Below are 19,663 nucleotides of genomic sequence, written 5' to 3'. Positions count from 1 at the left end.
TGTGCTTACTACAGAGCCTTGCCAAATAAAGAGCTCACAGTGGCCTCATGTAACAGACCCTAATGGTCTACAAATGCAAATGTAGATAACACAGAGGTTCCTTGTATTTGGAGTGCATTTTATTTCATGAACTTATCATGCCCCATGACTAGGCATGAACACTTTACATACAAAAAGTTCAATGGATGATGTCTTTTTTCAGTGTCTATAGCTTTGCACCAGAAAAGAACTGGTTTTATAACAGTTATAACAACATGAGTCACTGCAAAATGTCACAATGAACATGAAGTCATAGAGAAGGTCTGACAGATTGATCTGACAGTTCTTCAGTGAACACTTCAGGATGGATGGGGGCTTTAATCCTTTCCCCGAGCGACTGATAAGCTCAAAGCATTCCACCCATTATCTTTACACCTATTCTGTATCTACTGTTGTATCCAATGTCTATTTTTAAAATCATCAAACAAAAAAGCAGCTAGATTTTTAAAGTCAAAATTGACATTGATTTTGGTCCATTAAAAACAGCAATCTGAGCCAAATGAGTTTACAGATATGGTTGTTTGCTTTGATACTGTAATTAACCAAAAAAGAAAATAAGGTCAAGGGCAAGATGGAAAGTCCCACATCTGATGGATCCGCTGGATGAGGAAACGTGTTTGGACGGAAGATGAATGATCAGGTGTGATCACTTCACAGCTGTGCTGCTGTTCGCCATAACAAAAGTCACTCCCCCAATTTAGACTTTGGACATACGCGTGAATCAGTCAAGACTTATCTTGTGAGGAAACTGGCACCTGGAAAGACAAAAATAAACAATCACAGAAATTCAAATTGGTACTTCAAATCTTCTAACCTAACTCTGTAGCAGAGATTTTGATTAATAAATTAATTAACAACATTTTTCATGAGCCACACTTCCGTGTAGAATGTTCATTCATCTGAACGGCTTGTTCAAGCATTAGTGAATAAATGAGAAAAACACCTGTTTCATGGCTTATAGCACTTACAAAACATCTATACACAGATTGAATATAAAATACATCCCAGTCTTTTCACCACGGCCTGGATTCAGTAGTCCTCCACAGGCAATAGTACAACTAGTTCCAAAATGCACATAGACTCTGAAGGTTATGAGACAGCTTAATGTGATAAAATGCAGTCTCAGCACTACCAGGAGATATTTTGACAGATATGGATGGTTTTCAGAACAGGTCTACAGGGCACAGGCCCCAGGGCCCATGGGGTCAGGGGTCCCTTAAGACAGAGCATCTGTGTGAAGTGGTATTTCTCATTGCAGAGTGAAAAGGCAAAATGTCCTTCTGAAAAAACAAGGTAAAAGCCTAAACATTCACTTTAGGCGTTGTCACACGAGAAGCGGCCTGGTAGCCAAATGGTTACAGTGCATGCCACAGAACTGCAACATCCACAGGTCTATGTTTCCTGTCTGCCTCGTCAATATCAACTGTCAAATATAGGCAAAAACACTGCAAAATAATCCTAAAAAAAAAAAAGAAGGAAAAAAAAAAACCGCCTAAGAATGAAGCTATCATGACAACATCAATAAGGAGTGTTTATCCTTCAGGTTGGATGTGGGAAGTTAAGCTCCAGTTTAGTTTATGTTCATATAATGGCATCATACAATTTGGGCCCTCTGAATCTGCTGGAAGAAATTAAATCTCTGCGACTAGGTGGTCCTTTGACCACAAAATATGAGGTGGAGGGATCATGAGATAATGGGCCTGTGGCTCAAAGCTATAGTTTACAAAGGAGTAGGAGCCAAGGCAAGTCATGATGCAGTGTTAGCATTGTATAACCAGACGACAGCCATAACTACATGGCCACATGGGATCCTAAACAGTTGATAACACACTTGTGTGGTAAATCCTACAGACCACCAACAAAAACAACCATGTCCCAGAATGACCTTGAGTCCATCATCTGGCATTCAGCGGGACAGATTTGGAGGATGGGTTCTTTTCAGGCTGCTGTATTAGATATAATCTTACTCTCCTTCTTAACAGAGGATGTGTTGAAGCTCTATAGTCATGTCTGCAAACAGATGACCTAGTTTTCACCAGACAGAGCACAGATCCCACCTACTGCAAACCACCCATTGTTCCTTGTTGCCCAAGAAGGAAACATTTATGTGCTTCAATGACTGAGCCAGCAGTGACATTTCCAGTAATGATAATAGGGATCCCTTCGGGATGCTTAAATGATAGGGTCACAAATTTTCAAATCTGTCTCAAAACAATACTTAGATGTCCATATGTACATTGAAAGACTACTTCATTATACAGAGGCTGTGAAGAGGTTTCTTCATAATGTGGTTCCCTAAGTGATGGGGGACAAAATTCACAATCTTTGCAAAACTACATTGTGTATCCAAGGACAGTTTTTCCATGCTGAGTTGTGGTGAAGGGGACAAAGGGGAGATTTCGTACTAAAAGACTAACTTTGGAAGAAATCTAACCTATTTGTCTAACTGAGGCTGCTGGAACCTCATGTTAGCTTTAGCTTAACTTTGAAATGCATATTTGCACAAAACAAGGAATGTAAAAATTTGTCCCTTATCACTTAGATTGGAATTGCCTCAGTGTACATCCGCACTAAGCCAATTAAATTTGTAAACAAGTTTTTTTTCCTTTCTGTTTCACCCATTCGTCCAGATTAAAATGATGTTTTTCTCACCCTTAAAAAAAAAACGGTTTCGCCAGTGTTTAAATCTTAAAATGTCGGCCTGGTGTTTCAGTGTGTATGAGGAAATGAAGAAAGGGATCTTTTGCAGCCATTAAGGACAGGAGGAATGATTACATCGACCAAAAAACTGTTTCAACATCCATATGGGAATGAGAGTATTGTTTTAAGACAGTACTGAAAAAATGCAAACCTATCCAGCGATTTATCACTGCACTTTCATAAAGCGGGAGGACTGGTGAGAGACAGGTTAAAGAAAGAATGGTAAAAATGGATGCAGCAGCCTGCAGAGGATGAGATATTCTGACTTTCAGTCCCTAAATTGATCAAGCTCGAAAAGTCCTGGATCCTACAATTCCCATAATGCAATTGGATAACATTGTTCATGCCCAACTTTTTTCAAATTCCACACCTCTAATTTTGTAACACAGGCTCTCTGTTATAAACTAAAAGTCTCAAACCCAAGCTTGGTGATAACCCTAAAGACACCATCAGAGTTATTTTCATAGCCTTTACAAAGCTTCTTTTAAAGCTAGAGAAGACGTTTGTCAACTGTTTTCACAGGGTGAGTAGTACTTCTTTCTCATGAGTAAACTGATCGTCATGTGTAGCCTTTTCAGTATTTATTTTTGGCATCTCATTGTACAATAATTCACAATTGGTTACACAACTCTTTCAGAGAGAGGGTGGGGGCAAGGAGAGATTACTTGACACACACTGCCCTTTTGACCTTTATGTGAAAAGAGACAACAGACCAAAAAAAAAAAAAAAAACAGCCAGTGTTGAACACTGCTTGTTGTTGTACTCGTACCCCAGTTGCATCGTTATCTGTTTAACTCTGTTGTACACTCTGCTTGAATAAGATTCATATTGAATAGTTTTAATGAGAATAAAATTACGTATACAGTAACTGACACGACTGTACATGACTTGGCTGCCTGCTACCAACAAGAATGTGACAAAATAACCCATGAACAAATCGAGGTGATGATGAGATTTAATGCTCTATCTTACACACTGTGCTCCATCACTAATCTTTACATTTCTTCATTCTGTTATTCTTCTTTTTTCTGGTTATGTGAATCTAGTTAGTTTCAGACTAAACCTTCAACCTTGGATTTGACGCCAGTTCGTGGATTTTTGTGCTACAAATGCTCTGTGGCCTGACACAGATGCACAAGTTCATCATAAGTGGTTGGTGGATTATAGGCCTGCTGGAGAGAAGAGCAACACAGCAGACAGTATATTGTGATATTGTTTAATCTCATCTGTCGTTGGTATTCTGACAGAGTGGGGGAAACAGTGATAAATATAGCCATAAATGTCTAAACATTATGAAACTGTGTGTGTATGTGTGTGTGCGCACCACAAGAAGACAATCCATCTCTTACTTGCCACAGCCATTTGCTGTCTTCTTGTGTTTCCTCCTCCGAGGTTTATTCCTGATGGACTCACTGCTGCTGTGGAGGAAGAGCCAAGTGCAATTAAGATACTTGTGTTTTCAAGTTTGACCGATAAAATGTTCATCTACTGACCTTTTATTTTTTCTAAGTGTCTGACGTGCTCTAAAGACAGGGGGAAAAAAGAAACAACTGGCAGTTAGCTGTGCCAGAAAAAGTCTCAGGTTGCATCTGATGTTCATTAGAAAGAACTGGATTTCAGTAATTTACCTGCAATCACATCTCTGATGCTCCACAAATGTGAGTTCCACGTGGTGGCTTGGCATCATGGGAGCAATCTTTATCATCTGAGAAACAAGGGACAGGGAAAACTAAAACTGAATAAAGGACCATATATTTAATGTAAAGAGAAAGTGCATTTTTAACATCTCCCTAGTCATTTCTGATTTATCATTTCTGATTAGAGATCCTTCTACACCTGTACAGTGATGTTGCGTTCAAGGGTAGGATGGCACTCCAGGTTCTCATCCCCACAGCAACCAGAGCATCGCCATAGTGGGACACAAGCAGGTATGTAAATGTAACCCACTTCTCCAGGGAACTCCTGCTCCACATCCACCAACTGCTCCATAGGCTGACACATGCTCTTTGTCCACACCTCCTGGAACGTCATTCCTGAAGGACAAGGTGAATCTTTAGTCTTTTAATCATTTGGAAGAGGTGGGAAAGCCTGCTCAGCGCGGAATGAACAAGAGCACAGCCCTCACCTTTGGGGGGACCCTCTTCTGGAGGGGGTGAAATCTGCAAAATACATAGAAAAATAAGTAAAAATGGACACCTACAGAGATCAGTCCTTCAATTTCATGTGATGAAAGTAATAATATCAATGCCAAACAAGGCTGTAATGATAAAGAACCTGCAGAAGATCAGGAAACTGACATGGGTGAGAAGAGATCGCTATATACTCTAAGTCGGTACAATAGCAGAGGGTTCATAGAACAGTTGCAGAGTGCCGTCTTGTGGCAGAAAAAAAGTAGTGCGCACACAATGATCCAGTAAAAAACAGTGATGTAGCATGGTTTCAGGGGTGTACCACTGTGCCACTGTTTGCAAATCAGCAAAAATGCAGTAAAACGAGCCAGCCAACCACAAAAGCGCATTTGTTTCTCAATTTGTTGTAATACTAGAAGGTTTATTATCATAAGAAGCAAAAACCTTCGAAGTATGCAAAGAATAACAGCAAAGAGTTGCTGCCTTTGTTTTAAGCACAGTTAAAACAAAGGCAGTACTGAAAAGTGTCATGACACAGCATGAATTTTGTTAAGTTCTCACAGCCCAGCCTCCAGACTCACAATGGCAATGTTCCCGATTGTTGAACGACAAACTGAGCAGAAACACAAGTGCAAAGTTGACCTTGGCTCTCTCTCTCTTTTTCTTTTTTTGTTGAATATCAGCTATCGTTGTCTGACTCCTCACCTCTCTCCTGCTTTCTTCTCCCTCTGAAAAGAGTGATGGGAACTTTGTCTTCTATCACAATGCCTCATAGCTTGGACAGCAGCTTTTAAGTTGGGATTTTTATGTTTGCTGTGAGTGAGTTTGTACTCCTGCCAAATACAACATAAACCCAGAGTCCTTAAATGTACTGCATCATCCAACAATAGTACCAGTTGCATAACAACAGCTGTAATGAGTATAAAACAGGCAGACATGCATGAGCGATGAGGTGAAGTGCCTGTTTGTTGGACATGATGAGCTCCATAACATACTGTATCTAAAACTGACTGTTGGTTTGGTAAAGCGGAAAATATGGAAAATTGTGTGCTTCTTTTCCTGTCCCTTCTCTCATTTTTCTTTTGTTCCTCTAATTTTGTAACTTACACAAAGCTTCCAGTTGAAATGCACAATGGTTATTATCATACTGAACAAAAAATGACATGAGATAGAGGTTTTTCTTGGCATACTTCTTCCCATTGATTGCACATGTCTTTCTCTTCCAAACTTTGGGCATGTTTGACTAACTACAGAGAATGACTTATCTTAAAACAAATGCTGTCATTTTCCAAGATGTGGATGTGGTCATCTTGGATTTTAATTTTTTTTTTTTTTTTTTGGCATTTATACCCTTTATTAGACGATGACAGCAAAGCGATGACAGATGTGACACAAAGGCCCCCAGCCAGACTCAAATTAGGGTTCATGATCAGCGTCTGAGCGCCAAGCCACAGGGGCATCCCATCTTCAATTTTTAAAAATGGTGACCTTAACAATGGGATTTCAACTGCTACACTTAGTTATTTCCATTCTTTGTGCTACTCTGAATACCACAAGTACAAAGATTTCCATTCAGGATCTGTTGCTGTGTCGCTTCAAATCTCCATAAAACAAACAAGGAACTATGTGGATGAATGAAATGTATTCTGAATAGTAGGGAAAAAAATGCACTTCCCAGTATTTGGGGGGTGACTTTAAACTTTTATTCTTGAAAACTCATCTCACGTCAGCACTCCTGTAAGAGTCTTTCTGGACTGCACTATGCATTAGAAACATATGTTTTTCCACAGTCCATATGAGAGCCACCTTCACAGATTCTAGGTTGCTACTCAATTCAAATCCATTAATAATCTTCCCATTCACTGATGCGTCCCTCCACGCGCTGCAATGCACATTCACCGCGCAGTCAACTCCCTGCTGGGTGATACTTCATGTGTCTTGTCTTGCTTGGGTTCAGACCCTGTTACAGTAAGAGGAAGCACCTGTGCCAATCCAAAGAGAGATGTGGAGTGTTACTCCCTCATCCCAACCAAGTAAACAAGACCTGGAGCTACAGAGTCTCCCAAACCACAGCTACTGCCTCACGTAAGGCAGCAACTCTCTCCAAATTACTGATGTACCTCTAGCTCAGCTCTGAGGCTTGGTTTCCTTTTTCACACTTTTTTTTCCCACCCCTCACTCTCAGATGAAGCATGTAGCTTTGTGCACCTCTGTATACCTGGGTCAGTAACATGCAGCAATTGCATCTGAGGCCAGCCCTCCGAGTCAATGGCTCCACAAGTGACTGTAAACATGCAAATTCGCGAACCCCTAAACGTAGATGGTATCCTCGTGGTGGGCCACAGAGCAGTCAAAACGGGGATAGTGTGTAAAAAGGCTGGAGTTGTGGAACAGATGTGTCCTCTCACAGAGAGCTATGAGGCTGAAAACGCCTGCCATTGAAATGTGACTCCTCTTAGCCTCGCTGCTTCACGTGAAGTGGCTAATAGGAGTCACATTTGGAGTCGAGGAGAAAAGACAGACAGCCCCTAAAAATAAATAAATAAATAAATAAATAAATAATAAAGATTTTTTTAAAAAGGAAAACTTAATGCTGTCTACAACATCACTTGTTAAATTTCAAATGAAATTTCAATTTGAGAAATAGCAAATTGAAATATTTCACCAAAACTGGGAAAGTTGCAAAACATGGCTTGTTATTAGCGACATTACAAATAGGGCATGTCACGGTGTTGGCTGAATTACCTGCGCAGGTACCGTCTGAACCAGAAGAACCAAGAAAAGATGCGAGACTCCGATGAAGCTTTGCATCCTGGTGGGGATACGTTACCTCCTGTCGTGTCCAGTCAGGGAGAAAGAAATGAAAAAGTTATAGAGAGAGAGAGAGAGAGAGAGAGTGAGAGAGAGAGAGAGAGAGAGAGATGGTCAAGAAGCGGCTGGAGCTTGGATTTGCGCGCCGTACTGCTGTGCACGAGCCGAGGTGGGATGAAAAGCACGCGCTGAACAGTTTACTTAGCCTACAGCTGATGATTAGTGGGAAACCATTGCGATGTGTGTTCAGTTCAAAAACGATGATACAAGTTGCCATAATACGTCTCTCTCTCTCTCTCACGCATACACTTTTATTTCTGTCCAATGAATCAAGTATATTAGGTCATGCATAAAACATAAATAGAATGAATGTACAGATAAATAATCATCATAATATAACAGCCTATACTATAATACACAAAAGTTAGTAATAGTCATGATTATGACACACTGAATGGAAATTAATGGATATCAATAGATTTCCCAGACCAGTAGGAACAAATCCATCCCAAAATCTAAAATTGCACAGCATCCATTTCCAAATGGTCAGAAAAAAATGTAAACTTTACATGATGTGCAGTTAAGGAGCTAAAACTTGTAAACACACTGATACAGTCCTTTTCGTCCTCTTGTGCTTCTGTCCTGGCCTGATTATGATACAGAAACGCTGTCTGGCAGTGTCAGACCACAGTACGAGGAGCTCCCTGTCCTAACTGCCAACATACAGCTGCGCTGGGCTCATTTCTGGATCTGGGTCCTGGTTTAAGCAGTCTGGCTCTTCTGCATTGTTTATGCACACGGGCCCTCTGAGTGCTGCCTGTTTAGCTTTGTCAAAAGTGCAGCAGACCTGAGGTTATCAACACCAGTGCTGCAAGAATAAGCAGAATGTCTCAGAGGTATCTTCCTTCATTCCTGATTTAGGCATGAATATGCACAATCACATGCTTACTGTTGATGACATATCTGTTATCATCACTATATGTTTGGCAATAAGTCCTGTAAACAACTGTCTCGATAAGTAAATTTAGCCCTGCTATTACACAGTACCTGGCTTCTTGTGGTTTGCAGATGCTTTCAATTTTCCAGTTAATGCCGACTCCTGATTATGTTTGCGTCACAAAACGACCTACAGGTGCAGTGATTCCAGCCAAATTACAGCTCTTGTTTTCTGAGTCTGCAGTGTGGACGGCAAGCACCTTTGCCCTTTCATTTATTGCGAAGACTCAGCTGTGTTTTCACAGGCAGTGTGATTTACAGGATGGTCGGGCTGACGTGTTCTGACCAGCAGCCTCTGAGGAGGAGATAACCAAGATGGATGATGCCTTGCCTCTCACCACATTTGTCTCTCGCTCCATGCAGGCTGTGACGAAGGACCAGTTTGGTGCTCATGGAGGAAAAATTGTGCTTCTGTCACCTTGTACATGACACGAGCCTTCTGCAATATTCCTGGTGTTATAGAAAAGTGGATGACAAAACATTGTGCTCGTTGAAGAATAAATAGGGAGCTTGGGTGCATGTAACTGTGAAAGTCCAGCAAAAAACAGCTAGTTTGTACAAATCATTTAATCTCAGCATTTAATCTTGTAAATCCACCACCAACAATGAATGATTATTCCAACAGATTTGTCTGTGTGAACTGTTTTGAACCTCCTAGTCTTCCAAACAAAAAACAGTTGGCAAACACTCTTTACAGACACGGCTCACCCACTTTCTGGGGAGTCCCCTTCCTGCTCAGAGTCCCAGTCTGATAGCCAGAGATCAGACAGACAGCTGCTGCTTCCTGTGTCTGGGAACCACACCGATGCTCCAGTCCCAGTCCCCATCGAGGGAGGATGGGGTTTCCCTCAACTGGAGCAGAGGCAGCAGGTGGGGCTGTACAGCACTACATCCTCAGATGTGGGCAAGGCCATAGCTGTTTTTAATTATGTGGTCAGAAAAGGACAGTTGGAATAAGTCTGTGGTTCATACATGATAACTTAAGCAAACTTTGCCTGCATCTGCCTTCTTAAAAGCCTTCAATATAAGCACTCATATGATTAAACAAAGATTTTATTTTCCTTTCCAAAATCTCTCTGGAGTTGACGGAGGCTCAAGAGATGGAAGCGTATGAAAAGGAAACATCTGAAAAAGGTTATCTTTTCAAGAATCTTAATGTTTAAAAATATGAGGACATTGTTTGACTTTGGACTTCAAGGGTTGCTAGGCTTTTTGTTGTCACTGAAGGAGACAGAGGAGACAAACATACACACCTCCTACCATTAATCTTTAGTTTAATCACTGACGTCTTTGGATCTCCACCACTCTACATTTATGCCTATTTTTATGCCTGTGATCACAACCCAAACTGTCTCCATTTTCCCAGACTTTTTTGCCAGTCTTGTGCTGCAGATGCATTGTGGGTATTGCTACTGGTTCCCAAGCCCACAGTAACCAGCCGGACCAATACTGAGTGATGAATGTGACCCAAAAGGCAAAACAGATGCAACTCCTTTCTGGGACACATACAGACATTAACAGCACATTAGGGCTGGGCTGAACAAGGAAATAACCTACACAGTGCTGAAAACAAATGTGTCATTCAATGTGTTCTCACTGTTATCGTATCTATGGCTCTGGAGAGAAAATAGCTAGTTTCACTGAAAGTGGTGGTAACTCAGGCTTACAAAGACACATTTGGCTCCCCACTAACTATGGATATAGTGAGATACTGTATATACCTTCCTTTGTGTAAGGTGTATTTACATTTAAAGTGATGCTGTGGCAACCTCCAGAGTTTCCTCCTACATGTTGTTAAGAAATTCAGAATGAGGTGAGGCCTGATAAAACAGGCAGCACTCTTATAATAAAAGGTAACTATTCTAGGTTGGTGAACCATTTGATGCATCTGATTGAGCAGGACAATTTACACCTTTGTTCTTTTAACTGCAACTTTAATCTGACAAGATGCTCATTAGCATGAGCAACCGAGAACACCTGTGTGAGTGTGCAGGGCTTTTAATGCGTTTAAAACAACTTTACATGGTTAAGTACAAATAATAAATAAATCCAACGGTTTTTCTTTTTTTTGAAAAACATGGGGTATCACCGTCAAAGTGAGATTTCCACACTTTATCATCCACCACACTGAAATAATTTCAGCTTTCTCCAAAGCTTAGCAACATTTTTTGTAGTTTTGTTGACAAATGGATGAATAAAGCCCTACTTGGTAGTCATGTGAAACATTTCTGCTGAATATAATGTGTTTTTTCAAGAAAAAACAGAATAAACTGGAATGAGAATGACAGTAAGCACGTAAAGGTTCAGTACCTTACTCAATGAGACTTCAACAGAAGACATGGCTGCATATCAGTTTAACCGCCTAAAATCCCGATATCTGTTGTGTCTGTCCACAATCATTGGATACAAAAACTTAGGTGTGACTACTAGACATTAAAAACACCTAGAGCTGTTTGTGTAGTTTTAACACATTGACAAGATATGTGTTGAGATGTTGCATTAAAGATTACTGGACTTGTTCTATCAGGTAGAAGGAGAGTACATTATTACAATTATGTTACAGCATATTCTACTTCTCTGTGGAGAACGCTCTCTTCATTAGTGGAGGAGGGGTCTTTCCTGCTTCATACAGAGACTCAGGAGGAGGGGAGCTCAAGCAGCACCAGTCTGGGATGCGACCTGTCTGGTTGTAGTAGTCCCGGGACACCGACCTGCTGCCCAGGATGTCCTGCAGGGCCCCGAAGACTGCACCTGTTGAGCAGATGACAATATGAATTTACAGATGGGTTTTAAAATGATATAAGAGAGGCCCTTTATTTTCACTAAATCCTCTGGAAAAGGCTGATATTATGGTGTTTGAAGTGTGCTGATGCTGGAGAAATATTTATCTACAATGTCTTTTTTTTCCTTTTTCTATTTTGCTCAATCTGAAAGCCTTCAGTTCAGTAAGTGAGTGATAAATATTTAAAAACAAAATCATATCTGACCTCCGAGCCAGGCGGTGCAGTTGGGCTTGGCAGGTGGAGCGTGTATACGGAAGCTCTTGCTGGCTAACACGTCACTGTACTTGGGTTTCTCCACCAGGAGGCGTATCTCTGCCAGCAGACGGTGCAGGAAGCCTGGCAGCATGGCCGTGCCTCCGATTACCACCAGGTTCTCAGAGAGCACTTTACGGGTGTCGATCGGGCACTAAAGACATACGCGCATTTACCAAATTAAATCATTTCACAGGTATCATCTTTTATGTTCAGAGGGTAAATGCAATGAAGAATCTGGCTTTTATGTCTAAAGCCCTTTCTTTGTGTCCAGGGAAATGTGCAATGGATTACTTCTTCAATTTATTTATTTTACACCATCATTCCATATCAGTAAAGAAAAGTTTAGACGATCATCAGCCTCTACTAACATATCAGTGCTGTAGGAAAAAAGATGAGGCAGGAGAACGGCACTTTCTGATTAAACAGTTGCATACTAAGACAAAATATGGTGGATTAAAATTGCTACAGGCAGTTTGAGTGCAGTGCCTTCTTCTGTGCGCAGAGCTCTGCTGATGCCTCAAGGGAGCTGCCGTGTTTCAATACATCCTGAGTAGAGTACTGCACTGATAGGGGTTTCAACATAATGCTGTTTCAGTCAAAGTCTGCAGCTGTGTAATCTCTAGTGCAGCTGTACTTTTTGAGATTAACTAGGCTTTCCTGGGCTGACCTGACCCCCCCCGCAAACAAAAAAAACTGCTGTCAGTTATATGGAATGGCCACAGCCGTGGGTGTCACCATAGCAACCGCACTAAGTCAAACTGTACACTCAGCTCCATAGCTGTATAATATGGAGAGAGAAATAGGGCTGCTGCATTTCTCCTGCCGAAGACACTGAAAGTTTAAAGCAAGATATTTCGACATAAACTAAGTCAAACTGATGAGATTATGTTTATGAGCAATGTGATTGCTCATAAACATAACATCTGAACATCATACAGAATGAATATCTTGTCTCTACCTTGACCAGAGCGTCAAGTATCAGAGAGGCCACGCTCTTCTCCTCATTGTCCTGTTCAAACAGAATCTCCATTACAGAGTCCCTAGAAAAAAAAGGAAAAGATCTAATGAGTCACAACCAAATTTCCTACAGAGAGAAAGAACAGCAAAGATTCTGGGAAGACACAAAAATTAGACACTCGTTCATAAATTCAAACACAGCCTAGACTAAAATCCTGAATTGTAAGACTTTCTAGCTTTCAAAGAGATATATGGAAAATTAAGAAATAGGAAAGCAAACATCAGATTTAAAGCGCATATTTTGATGAACTACCTGATTGATCCTTTGACGTGCAGGATTTTCTCCCCATCCAGAGGATAATCAACGTCTGGAGGAGGGGCTGGACGCTACAAACACGTTCAAGAGAAAGAAGATTTTTTGTAAAAATTACAGCAATACATTTATGCAAACATTGGTTTACAGATTGAAGATAAGTGAGGTACACCTGTTTACAAACATTTCATTCACCTCTGCTGTTCCATCCAGGTTAAATTTGGCTTCTTGGATATTGAGGCCTCTCTGTAGGTCACTGACAAAACATGTTCTGACTGAAGGAAACAAAACAAAGCCAGAAAAGAAAGCTTTTATTATATAATTGGCATAGGGCTATTTTGGCAGCACAATCCAACTAAATTATGTTTTCGAATCACAATTAAACAAAGTAAATTAATGGAATCATAAAAGGAAAGAAAGAAAATAACTCTGAAATGCTGCTCCTACTCCTCTGGTCGTGTTTCAATAGACAACCAAACAAAATAAAAAAATTTAAACCATAGTTTTGTGCAACCTAGAGGATTTTCTTGCAGACATAATTTAAATTAGACTAAAAATAAACCTTTTCTTGTGTCAACATAAAGGGCTGCAGCCTACAAATGGTGGTTACCAAGTAGAAAACTACAATAGGCTGCCAAAGTAACCTGAAAACAGTCAAACCTACCCTTTATGTCCTCCACAGTCTCCTCTGGGATGGTCCCTGAGGAAAACATAAGAAAGGGACATAAGAAATTAAGTGAAACTTAATTTTCTTTGGTTCCCTTATTCAACAAATCAGCCATCACCCCCATTTCACTTCCAAGTAAGATTTATAATGGGCTGAATCAGCGGTTGGGAAAGTATGAGCTGACACTGCAGCAAAGGACAAGTATTGAGTATGACTGCTTGGTGTAAAACAAGTCCACGTTCCAGAAACAATGATTCTCTTCAGGAGGGGAAAAAAACAAAAAAAAATCAACACTATTGAAAAAAGGAGCTTTTTGGTCGTGTTTTTGTAGTTATTGCCATATTGACAATTTTAAAATCCTGTATGCTCATCAGGTTTTGTGGAACACATTTTCGGAATCAAAATCTTCTGTGCTTACTGCAGAAATGCAGTTTGTTCAGCAGTCCAGTCTATTGAATCGGCCTGCTGTCTGTCTTAATTATTGATGTATATACATGTAGCCCCTCGCACGCTACTGCAGCTGTAGATCTAAAAGCTCAACACTATAATCCAGTTTCCTCCATCAAGAAAAAGTGTGGAGAGAAAGCTCTAAAATAGACTGTATGCATATGTATAATTCACAAATTGAGAAAGGGATTCACTCAAATGTAAAACAGAAACAAGTTCCTCTTATGAATAGTCAATGGCGCATAACGGGTCAGAGCCATTGTATTCTCTCGCTTTCTGCGTTGTAAAAAAAAAAAAAAAATCAGCAGTCCAAATTAGAGTTACAAGTTTATCCATTTAAAAGACAAAGACAGATGGTGTGTGGTATTTTTCTGTAATTACCAATGACAGCTGGTACACTCTGCCCAGTAGTAGTGTCTGTGTCCACAGTGCACTGTTCCACAAGAAGTCCATCTAATTCTCTACAATAAATACAGACACATGCAGTTATGGGGGTAAAGACAAGCACAAAAAAAAGTTCCATACTGCAGTCACAAGATTTTCAATCATCACGCAAGAAAGTGTGAAATTGAAGTGTTCTTTTTACAGCCAAGTGGTCACAAAGTAGTAAACCGACATGCAAAGTCACACTCTCCTCTTCAATCTGTTAGCGCTTGCTTACTTATGGATAGCTTTCCCTCCCAAAGGCAAAGCTTCCCAAGCCGGCAGAATAGGAGTGCACTCATAAACCTGATTTCACAGTTAAGGTAAGACGTGAACCCCAATCTAAATGTCAATATACACGCCATTTTGCATGTACGAATTCAGAAATATCACAATAAAATAAAAATAGGAAATCAGCAATCTATGATGTGGGGGTAAGCTTCACAGTCAGAGAGAGAGTGGCCCAAGATGTGTTTAGCTAATAAAGGGGAACTAGCCGACCTACCTCTGTCACAGATCCCTTCCAACCATTACACCCTGCATCATTTAAAAATGTAGAAAAAAAAATTAGACATTGAGGTTCGACAATGACTTAGCTTATGCATGAGAGCAACTTACTGACGTACTATATTTCAACAATTGAGCAGAAAACCTCTCATGACTACTGCCCTTAATGGTTATCTTTGTTACCCTTTTACTAAAAAAAAATCCACTTTCTTGGACTGGTGACTACCTTCCTACCTAACAAGACGCAAGATGTGAATAAGACAATTTTGGGAGGCATCTTTGTTCTGCGTTAGGCTAAACACATCCTGGACAGCACATTCTCTATATTTATCACAAAGACATTAATCTAATATCAATCTTATCATGTACCTCCTTGCAACAAAGCAAACAATCACATAACCCTAGCTTTATCCCTTTAAGTCAAAAGATTACAAGATAAGGAGGAAAAGGATACAGGCAGCACCAGTGTCTCCGTGTGGCCACAGTCCATCACCAGGGCAGAGCTGATGCCCAAAGTCATGATGGCCATGAGGTGACTCGGGGCAAACAGCACAGAGGGCACCTGGGAAACACCATCAAACACAGAGTTAAACCTCAGAACGCATCCTACAGACTGCAGTTTTCTCTTATTATTAGTAATGTCTTTTTAGTTAAAAGAGTGTTGTGAAAACTTTTGTGTGATTTGTCCTTTTCTGTCCTTCACAACTTTCAAACCCTGTGAAGATGTAAAGATTTTTGAAACTACAACTTCAAAAATAAAATAAATATCAAAATGAGGCTCAGATTTGTTTATATGTATGAGGCACATTTGACTAACAAGTAACATCTAAATGAACATTTTATCACATGCAGAAATTTAATGCTAATATTTAAAAAACAATTTACCATCTGCATACAAACAAATTCTCAATATCCTCAAATTAATCACATTTTTTGGAGCAATGGAGTAATCATTCAGTTTAAAATAAGAGTTTATTGCAAGTTACTCAGAGAATATTGCCCTGGGTGAAAACTAAGTTAGTTTGTCACATCAGTGATATATGTGCCACATTAAAACTTATTCCAAACATGATCTGCAGTTTTCATAAAGCACTGAGGTGCTTGATTGTGGTACCTCAAACTGTTTGAAGAAAACCTTGGTGAGAGTCTCCCTGAAGTGAGAAGGGCAGAGGATGGACTCGATGATGACCACTCTTCTGTCACGAGGGTTCACCAGCAGGTGTCTGATTGAGAGAAATAGGAAGACAAACTTTGATTTGGTGAAAGGTAAACACATGTTCTGTATAAGGTATGTTCCAAATTTTTGGCCATTTTTGTAGGTCAAAACCTACAATAACTTATTCATTCATTACAGTATTAGAACCACCCCGTATATGACTGCTCAGCGTGTTTCTTTTGTTTAGTTGCTGAACACATACCGTAGTAACTTTTTTTTAAACACTTGCTTACAGACTGACTCTCACCTGAAGTACAGTATATGGATAAACTCTTTGAGGATGACATAAAGCTCTTCTGTGTTGATGTTGTACTGGACCACTTTGATGGCCTGAAAGGGAGAAACCACATACCAAATTAACATATATTTTGCAATTTCCAAACATCCTTCCAAATGATCGCACTCAGTAAAGCACAGCGGTGTCTCACTTGTTGCCGTCCTGGTTTCCGGATCTCGCTCGGAATTATGAACCTGGGTCCCGTTTCCCCTGCAAAGCCGCATCTGCAAAGAAATAAAGCTGTCAGCTGAGCTGCTACAGGACATACAGAGAATAAGATTTATATTTTTAATTGTTCAATAATATTTACTAGCAAAACTAAATTCAATCAGTAACCTTTTTTAAAGCTCATACACATACTATAATATAAAAAACTCTAACAGAACAAGCAAACAGAATGATTATAAACATGATGCATACCAACATGACAATCACAATATTTTTAAGAATCATTTTTATTTGAGGGATAAAGGCTTAGCTCAGAGGGCCAAATAATAATTTTATTGGAAGGCAAATCCCTTTTTAGTATAGTTGCATATAAATAAAATAACAGTGAAGCTCTGTGTCAAATGTTGTGGGACAACAACTGTAAAACAAAGACTTCCTTATTAAAAGTGAATAGAACTGTCCTCTTGATCTTCATGTGACTTTCCTCAGGCCAGTTTCTCTTCTTTACTATAAAACCCCCCCGACTGAAAGTGTATGAAGATTACTTATTTTATTATGTAGCACTGAAATCATAGAAACTGCCAGCAAAATGTATTAAGAAATTTATTGCAGCATTTATGGTAAATCACCAGTAACGTGCTCACTGTAAATACCCCAGATGAGGGGCGATCTCTAAGGTATAATGACAGGTGAAGTAACTTTTAGTTTCAGACAGCTTTAAGATTACCAGGTGCTAAGAATAAACTATTTAGGTCAATCAATCCGCAGCCAGCGTGAGAGGAATTTTTCATCTCACAATGGACAAATGGCAGGCACATGGTCTGGTCTGATGAAACCAAACTTAGCTTTAATATTCAGTTGGTCCAGTTACATCTAATGTAATTCAGTTTTCCAACAATATCATAAAAACACTTCTCAATACCTGCTACCTGAAAATATTTAGCATTGTATGGGCTCACTGTCTGAAATATGCCAAAATAAGAACATGTAGGATGTTCAGAAACTGTAACTTGGCAGTGTAGCCGGCTGTGATGCTCTCAGCGTTGAGATCAGTTGTTTTTCTTTACTGGATTTTATCTTAGCTTTAATTTAGCATCGGCCAACGCTAGCTCAACACTGACATGTCTAGTTAGCACTGACTGGGTGGCTCACTAGCTAACAACAGCATTTACTAACATTTTTCTTACAGTTATATATCATACTTTAGTTAACTTTAAGCTCTGTATTTGAGCTAAAGTGCCAAGACACGGACGGTTGAGAAAATTATTACACAAATACGTTAGCATATTGTGCTAACCGTTAACAAGGCGTGCTAACAACTGGTACTCACTTTGTGTACGCTGCTCCCAAATCAATTACGATAGCAGTCTTCTCTCCTCCACTTCCCAACCCATCAAATAAGGGCATTTTATTAATTTGTGGGCCTTTAGGCGAAAATAAAGTCTGTAATTAACGCTGACAGTCGCAAATTTGAATCATGTCAAAAATCTGTTGTCTTCCTGTTGGGTTGGGTTGGGTCTTCAGAAACGCGATGACCTCATGTGCGTGTTGTGGGAGGTTGCCTGATCAAAATATGCTCAAAGTGAAGAGATTAAAAGAAACCTATAATCAATCAAATGCAGATTTTTCAGATATAAAAAATAAAACACATTGTACAAATGGCATACAATTGCAGACCTGACAGCCATGATCAAAGTACATTTTCTATCAATTTACAGCTGTAATGTTCTTATTTTCATATGTTGCGCCACCACATGGGGTTAACTGGGGCTTAGTCAGTAAATTCAAACTATACTGCTATTATTGTAAGCCTACTCCAGTTTTGCCATGTTCTCCATAGAAGGTCCTCATTAAAGCTAATACATATCTGCCTCCACAATGTACCAGTTTCTCAGATGCAAATACAAGCAACATTATTAAAGCAGTTGTTATACAATTACAGTACAATGTTACACCATTGCCTCATCATTCTTCCACTTTGGCACTGAAAAATTTGAGTCCAATATCTTGCACTGAAACTTTGAGTATCTTTGATACTGCTATGACTGTTTCAGAGTTGACTTGTTGGGGAGACAGTCTGGCATTTTAGATCACCCAGCTGTGCAGACCTGCTGGATTTATTAGTTTATTAGTTCATTGAAAATTGTTGTGATACCTGTACGTGGAGCAAAGAAGTAACTGGAAACCATATCCACTTTTTTTTTTTTTTCTAATACAAATACCAAATACCAGAGACACAGAGAGAACAGTTACAGAGTACAGTAACTTGAACATAGGCCTACTGTATGCCATGTTGACTCAGTTTGTTAAAGCTTACTTTATTCTTTTTTGAAGATCTGGTTTCTCTATTAAAAGAAAAATATGAGATACACTTAACTGCGAAGGTTAACTTGCAAACGTATGAGTCACAATTCCATTCAAAAGAATTCAAATTTGAAACCAACATTTGCATGTGTAGAGTCTCAAGCAGTAAGCCATTATGCACTATATACAATATGTAGATAATGGACCATTAACAATAGTAAATAGTATTATGTGGCAACAATTGATTTAAAATGTTTTAAATATGTTTTATATAATATTATCTTAAGGTTACAGAATAAGAAACTGCCAGTTCTGGTGAAAGATATTTTAGAAAAACTATCATAACCCTCTCTGTTCTCCCTGGTCTCTGTGAGGAGCAGGTGACCTTTGACTTGAGGTTGAGGAACTTTCCGTTCAGCACCACCAGGAGCCTGATGTGACCCTTTGGGGAAGATGATGAAAAAAACTATAAAAGCAGGCAGAGCAGACGAAAAAGGAACTGCTTACACAACGAGGAATAGATGCACTGGGGATCTACTGGATCTGGCTACACTTGGATCATTAATCAGATTCTAAAGTCTTTATATATATATATATATATATATATATATATATATATATATATATATATATATATATATATAAATCCTGCAGATCTGAAGCATTTGGTG

At 39.5% G+C, this 19,663-nt stretch overlaps 2 protein-coding genes across 8 annotated transcripts; both read right to left on the bottom strand.

Annotated features, from left to right (window-relative positions):
* Positions 1 to 104: 104 nt before the first annotated feature.
* Positions 105 to 9,085, bottom strand: LOC120789018 (vascular endothelial growth factor A-like). Of its 7 annotated transcripts, XM_040125431.1 has the most exons (9): positions 8,629 to 8,711; positions 8,249 to 8,547; positions 7,614 to 7,701; positions 4,865 to 4,898; positions 4,576 to 4,772; positions 4,368 to 4,444; positions 4,233 to 4,262; positions 4,089 to 4,157; positions 105 to 794 (listed from the first exon to the last, which is right to left on the bottom strand). In XM_040125431.1, exons 3-9 carry the CDS (start codon positions 7,677 to 7,679, stop codon positions 761 to 763), a joined length of 507 nt encoding a protein of 168 aa, XP_039981365.1. In that variant the 5' UTR covers positions 7,680 to 7,701; positions 8,249 to 8,547; positions 8,629 to 8,711; the 3' UTR covers positions 105 to 760. The 7 variants fall into 7 exon arrangements, with proteins under 7 accessions (XP_039981365.1, XP_039981364.1, XP_039981369.1 ...); XM_040125430.1 differs by lacking the exons at positions 8,249 to 8,547; positions 8,629 to 8,711 and adding an exon at positions 9,014 to 9,085; XM_040125435.1 differs by lacking the exons at positions 8,249 to 8,547; positions 8,629 to 8,711 and adding an exon at positions 8,727 to 9,003 and having other exon boundaries at positions 4,064 to 4,157.
* A 1,535-nt stretch (positions 9,086 to 10,620) lies between these two features.
* actr10 (actin related protein 10) lies at positions 10,621 to 18,239 on the bottom strand. Its single transcript, XM_040125427.1, has 13 exons — positions 18,019 to 18,239; positions 16,672 to 16,744; positions 16,491 to 16,573; positions 16,142 to 16,250; positions 15,482 to 15,589; positions 14,759 to 14,826; positions 14,479 to 14,558; positions 13,648 to 13,683; positions 13,179 to 13,258; positions 12,984 to 13,057; positions 12,672 to 12,753; positions 11,663 to 11,864; positions 10,621 to 11,426 (listed from the first exon to the last, which is right to left on the bottom strand). The coding sequence occupies exons 1-13, from the start codon at positions 18,093 to 18,095 to the stop codon at positions 11,245 to 11,247; spliced, it is 1,254 nt and encodes a 417-aa protein (XP_039981361.1). The 5' UTR covers positions 18,096 to 18,239; the 3' UTR covers positions 10,621 to 11,244.
* Positions 18,240 to 19,663: the final 1,424 nt, after the last annotated feature.

The sequence above is a fragment of the Xiphias gladius genome, chromosome 4 (assembly GCF_016859285.1).
Source record: "Xiphias gladius isolate SHS-SW01 ecotype Sanya breed wild chromosome 4, ASM1685928v1, whole genome shotgun sequence".
Classification (NCBI taxonomy): domain Eukaryota; kingdom Metazoa; phylum Chordata; class Actinopteri; order Istiophoriformes; family Xiphiidae; genus Xiphias; species Xiphias gladius.
The sequence above is the reverse complement of the archived record's forward strand: the minus strand, read 5'-3'. Positions and strand labels throughout refer to the sequence as shown.

Bases quoted from the DNA above. Each gene is read 5' to 3' on its own strand.
- LOC120789018 (XM_040125430.1), bottom strand. From the start codon at position 7,679: ATGCAAAGCTTCATCGGAGTCTCGCATCTTTTCTTGGTTCTTCTGGTT. The intron at 4,263-4,367 runs GTAAATTACTGA...CCCTGTCTTTAG, and splicing joins CATCAGAGATGTGATTGCAG to AGCACGTCAGACACTTAGAA. The intron at 4,158-4,232 runs GTCAGTAGATGA...CTTCCTCCACAG, and splicing joins ACACTTAGAAAAAATAAAAG to CAGCAGTGAGTCCATCAGGA.
- actr10 (XM_040125427.1), bottom strand. From the start codon at position 18,095: ATGCCCTTATTTGATGGGTTGGGAAGTGGAGGAGAGAAGACTGCTATC. The intron at 14,827-15,481 runs GTATCCTTTTCC...CTGTGAAATCAG, and splicing joins CGGAGACACTGGTGCTGCCT to GTTTATGAGTGCACTCCTAT. The intron at 11,427-11,662 runs GTCAGATATGAT...TCTGCTCAACAG, and splicing joins CTGCACCGCCTGGCTCGGAG to GTGCAGTCTTCGGGGCCCTG.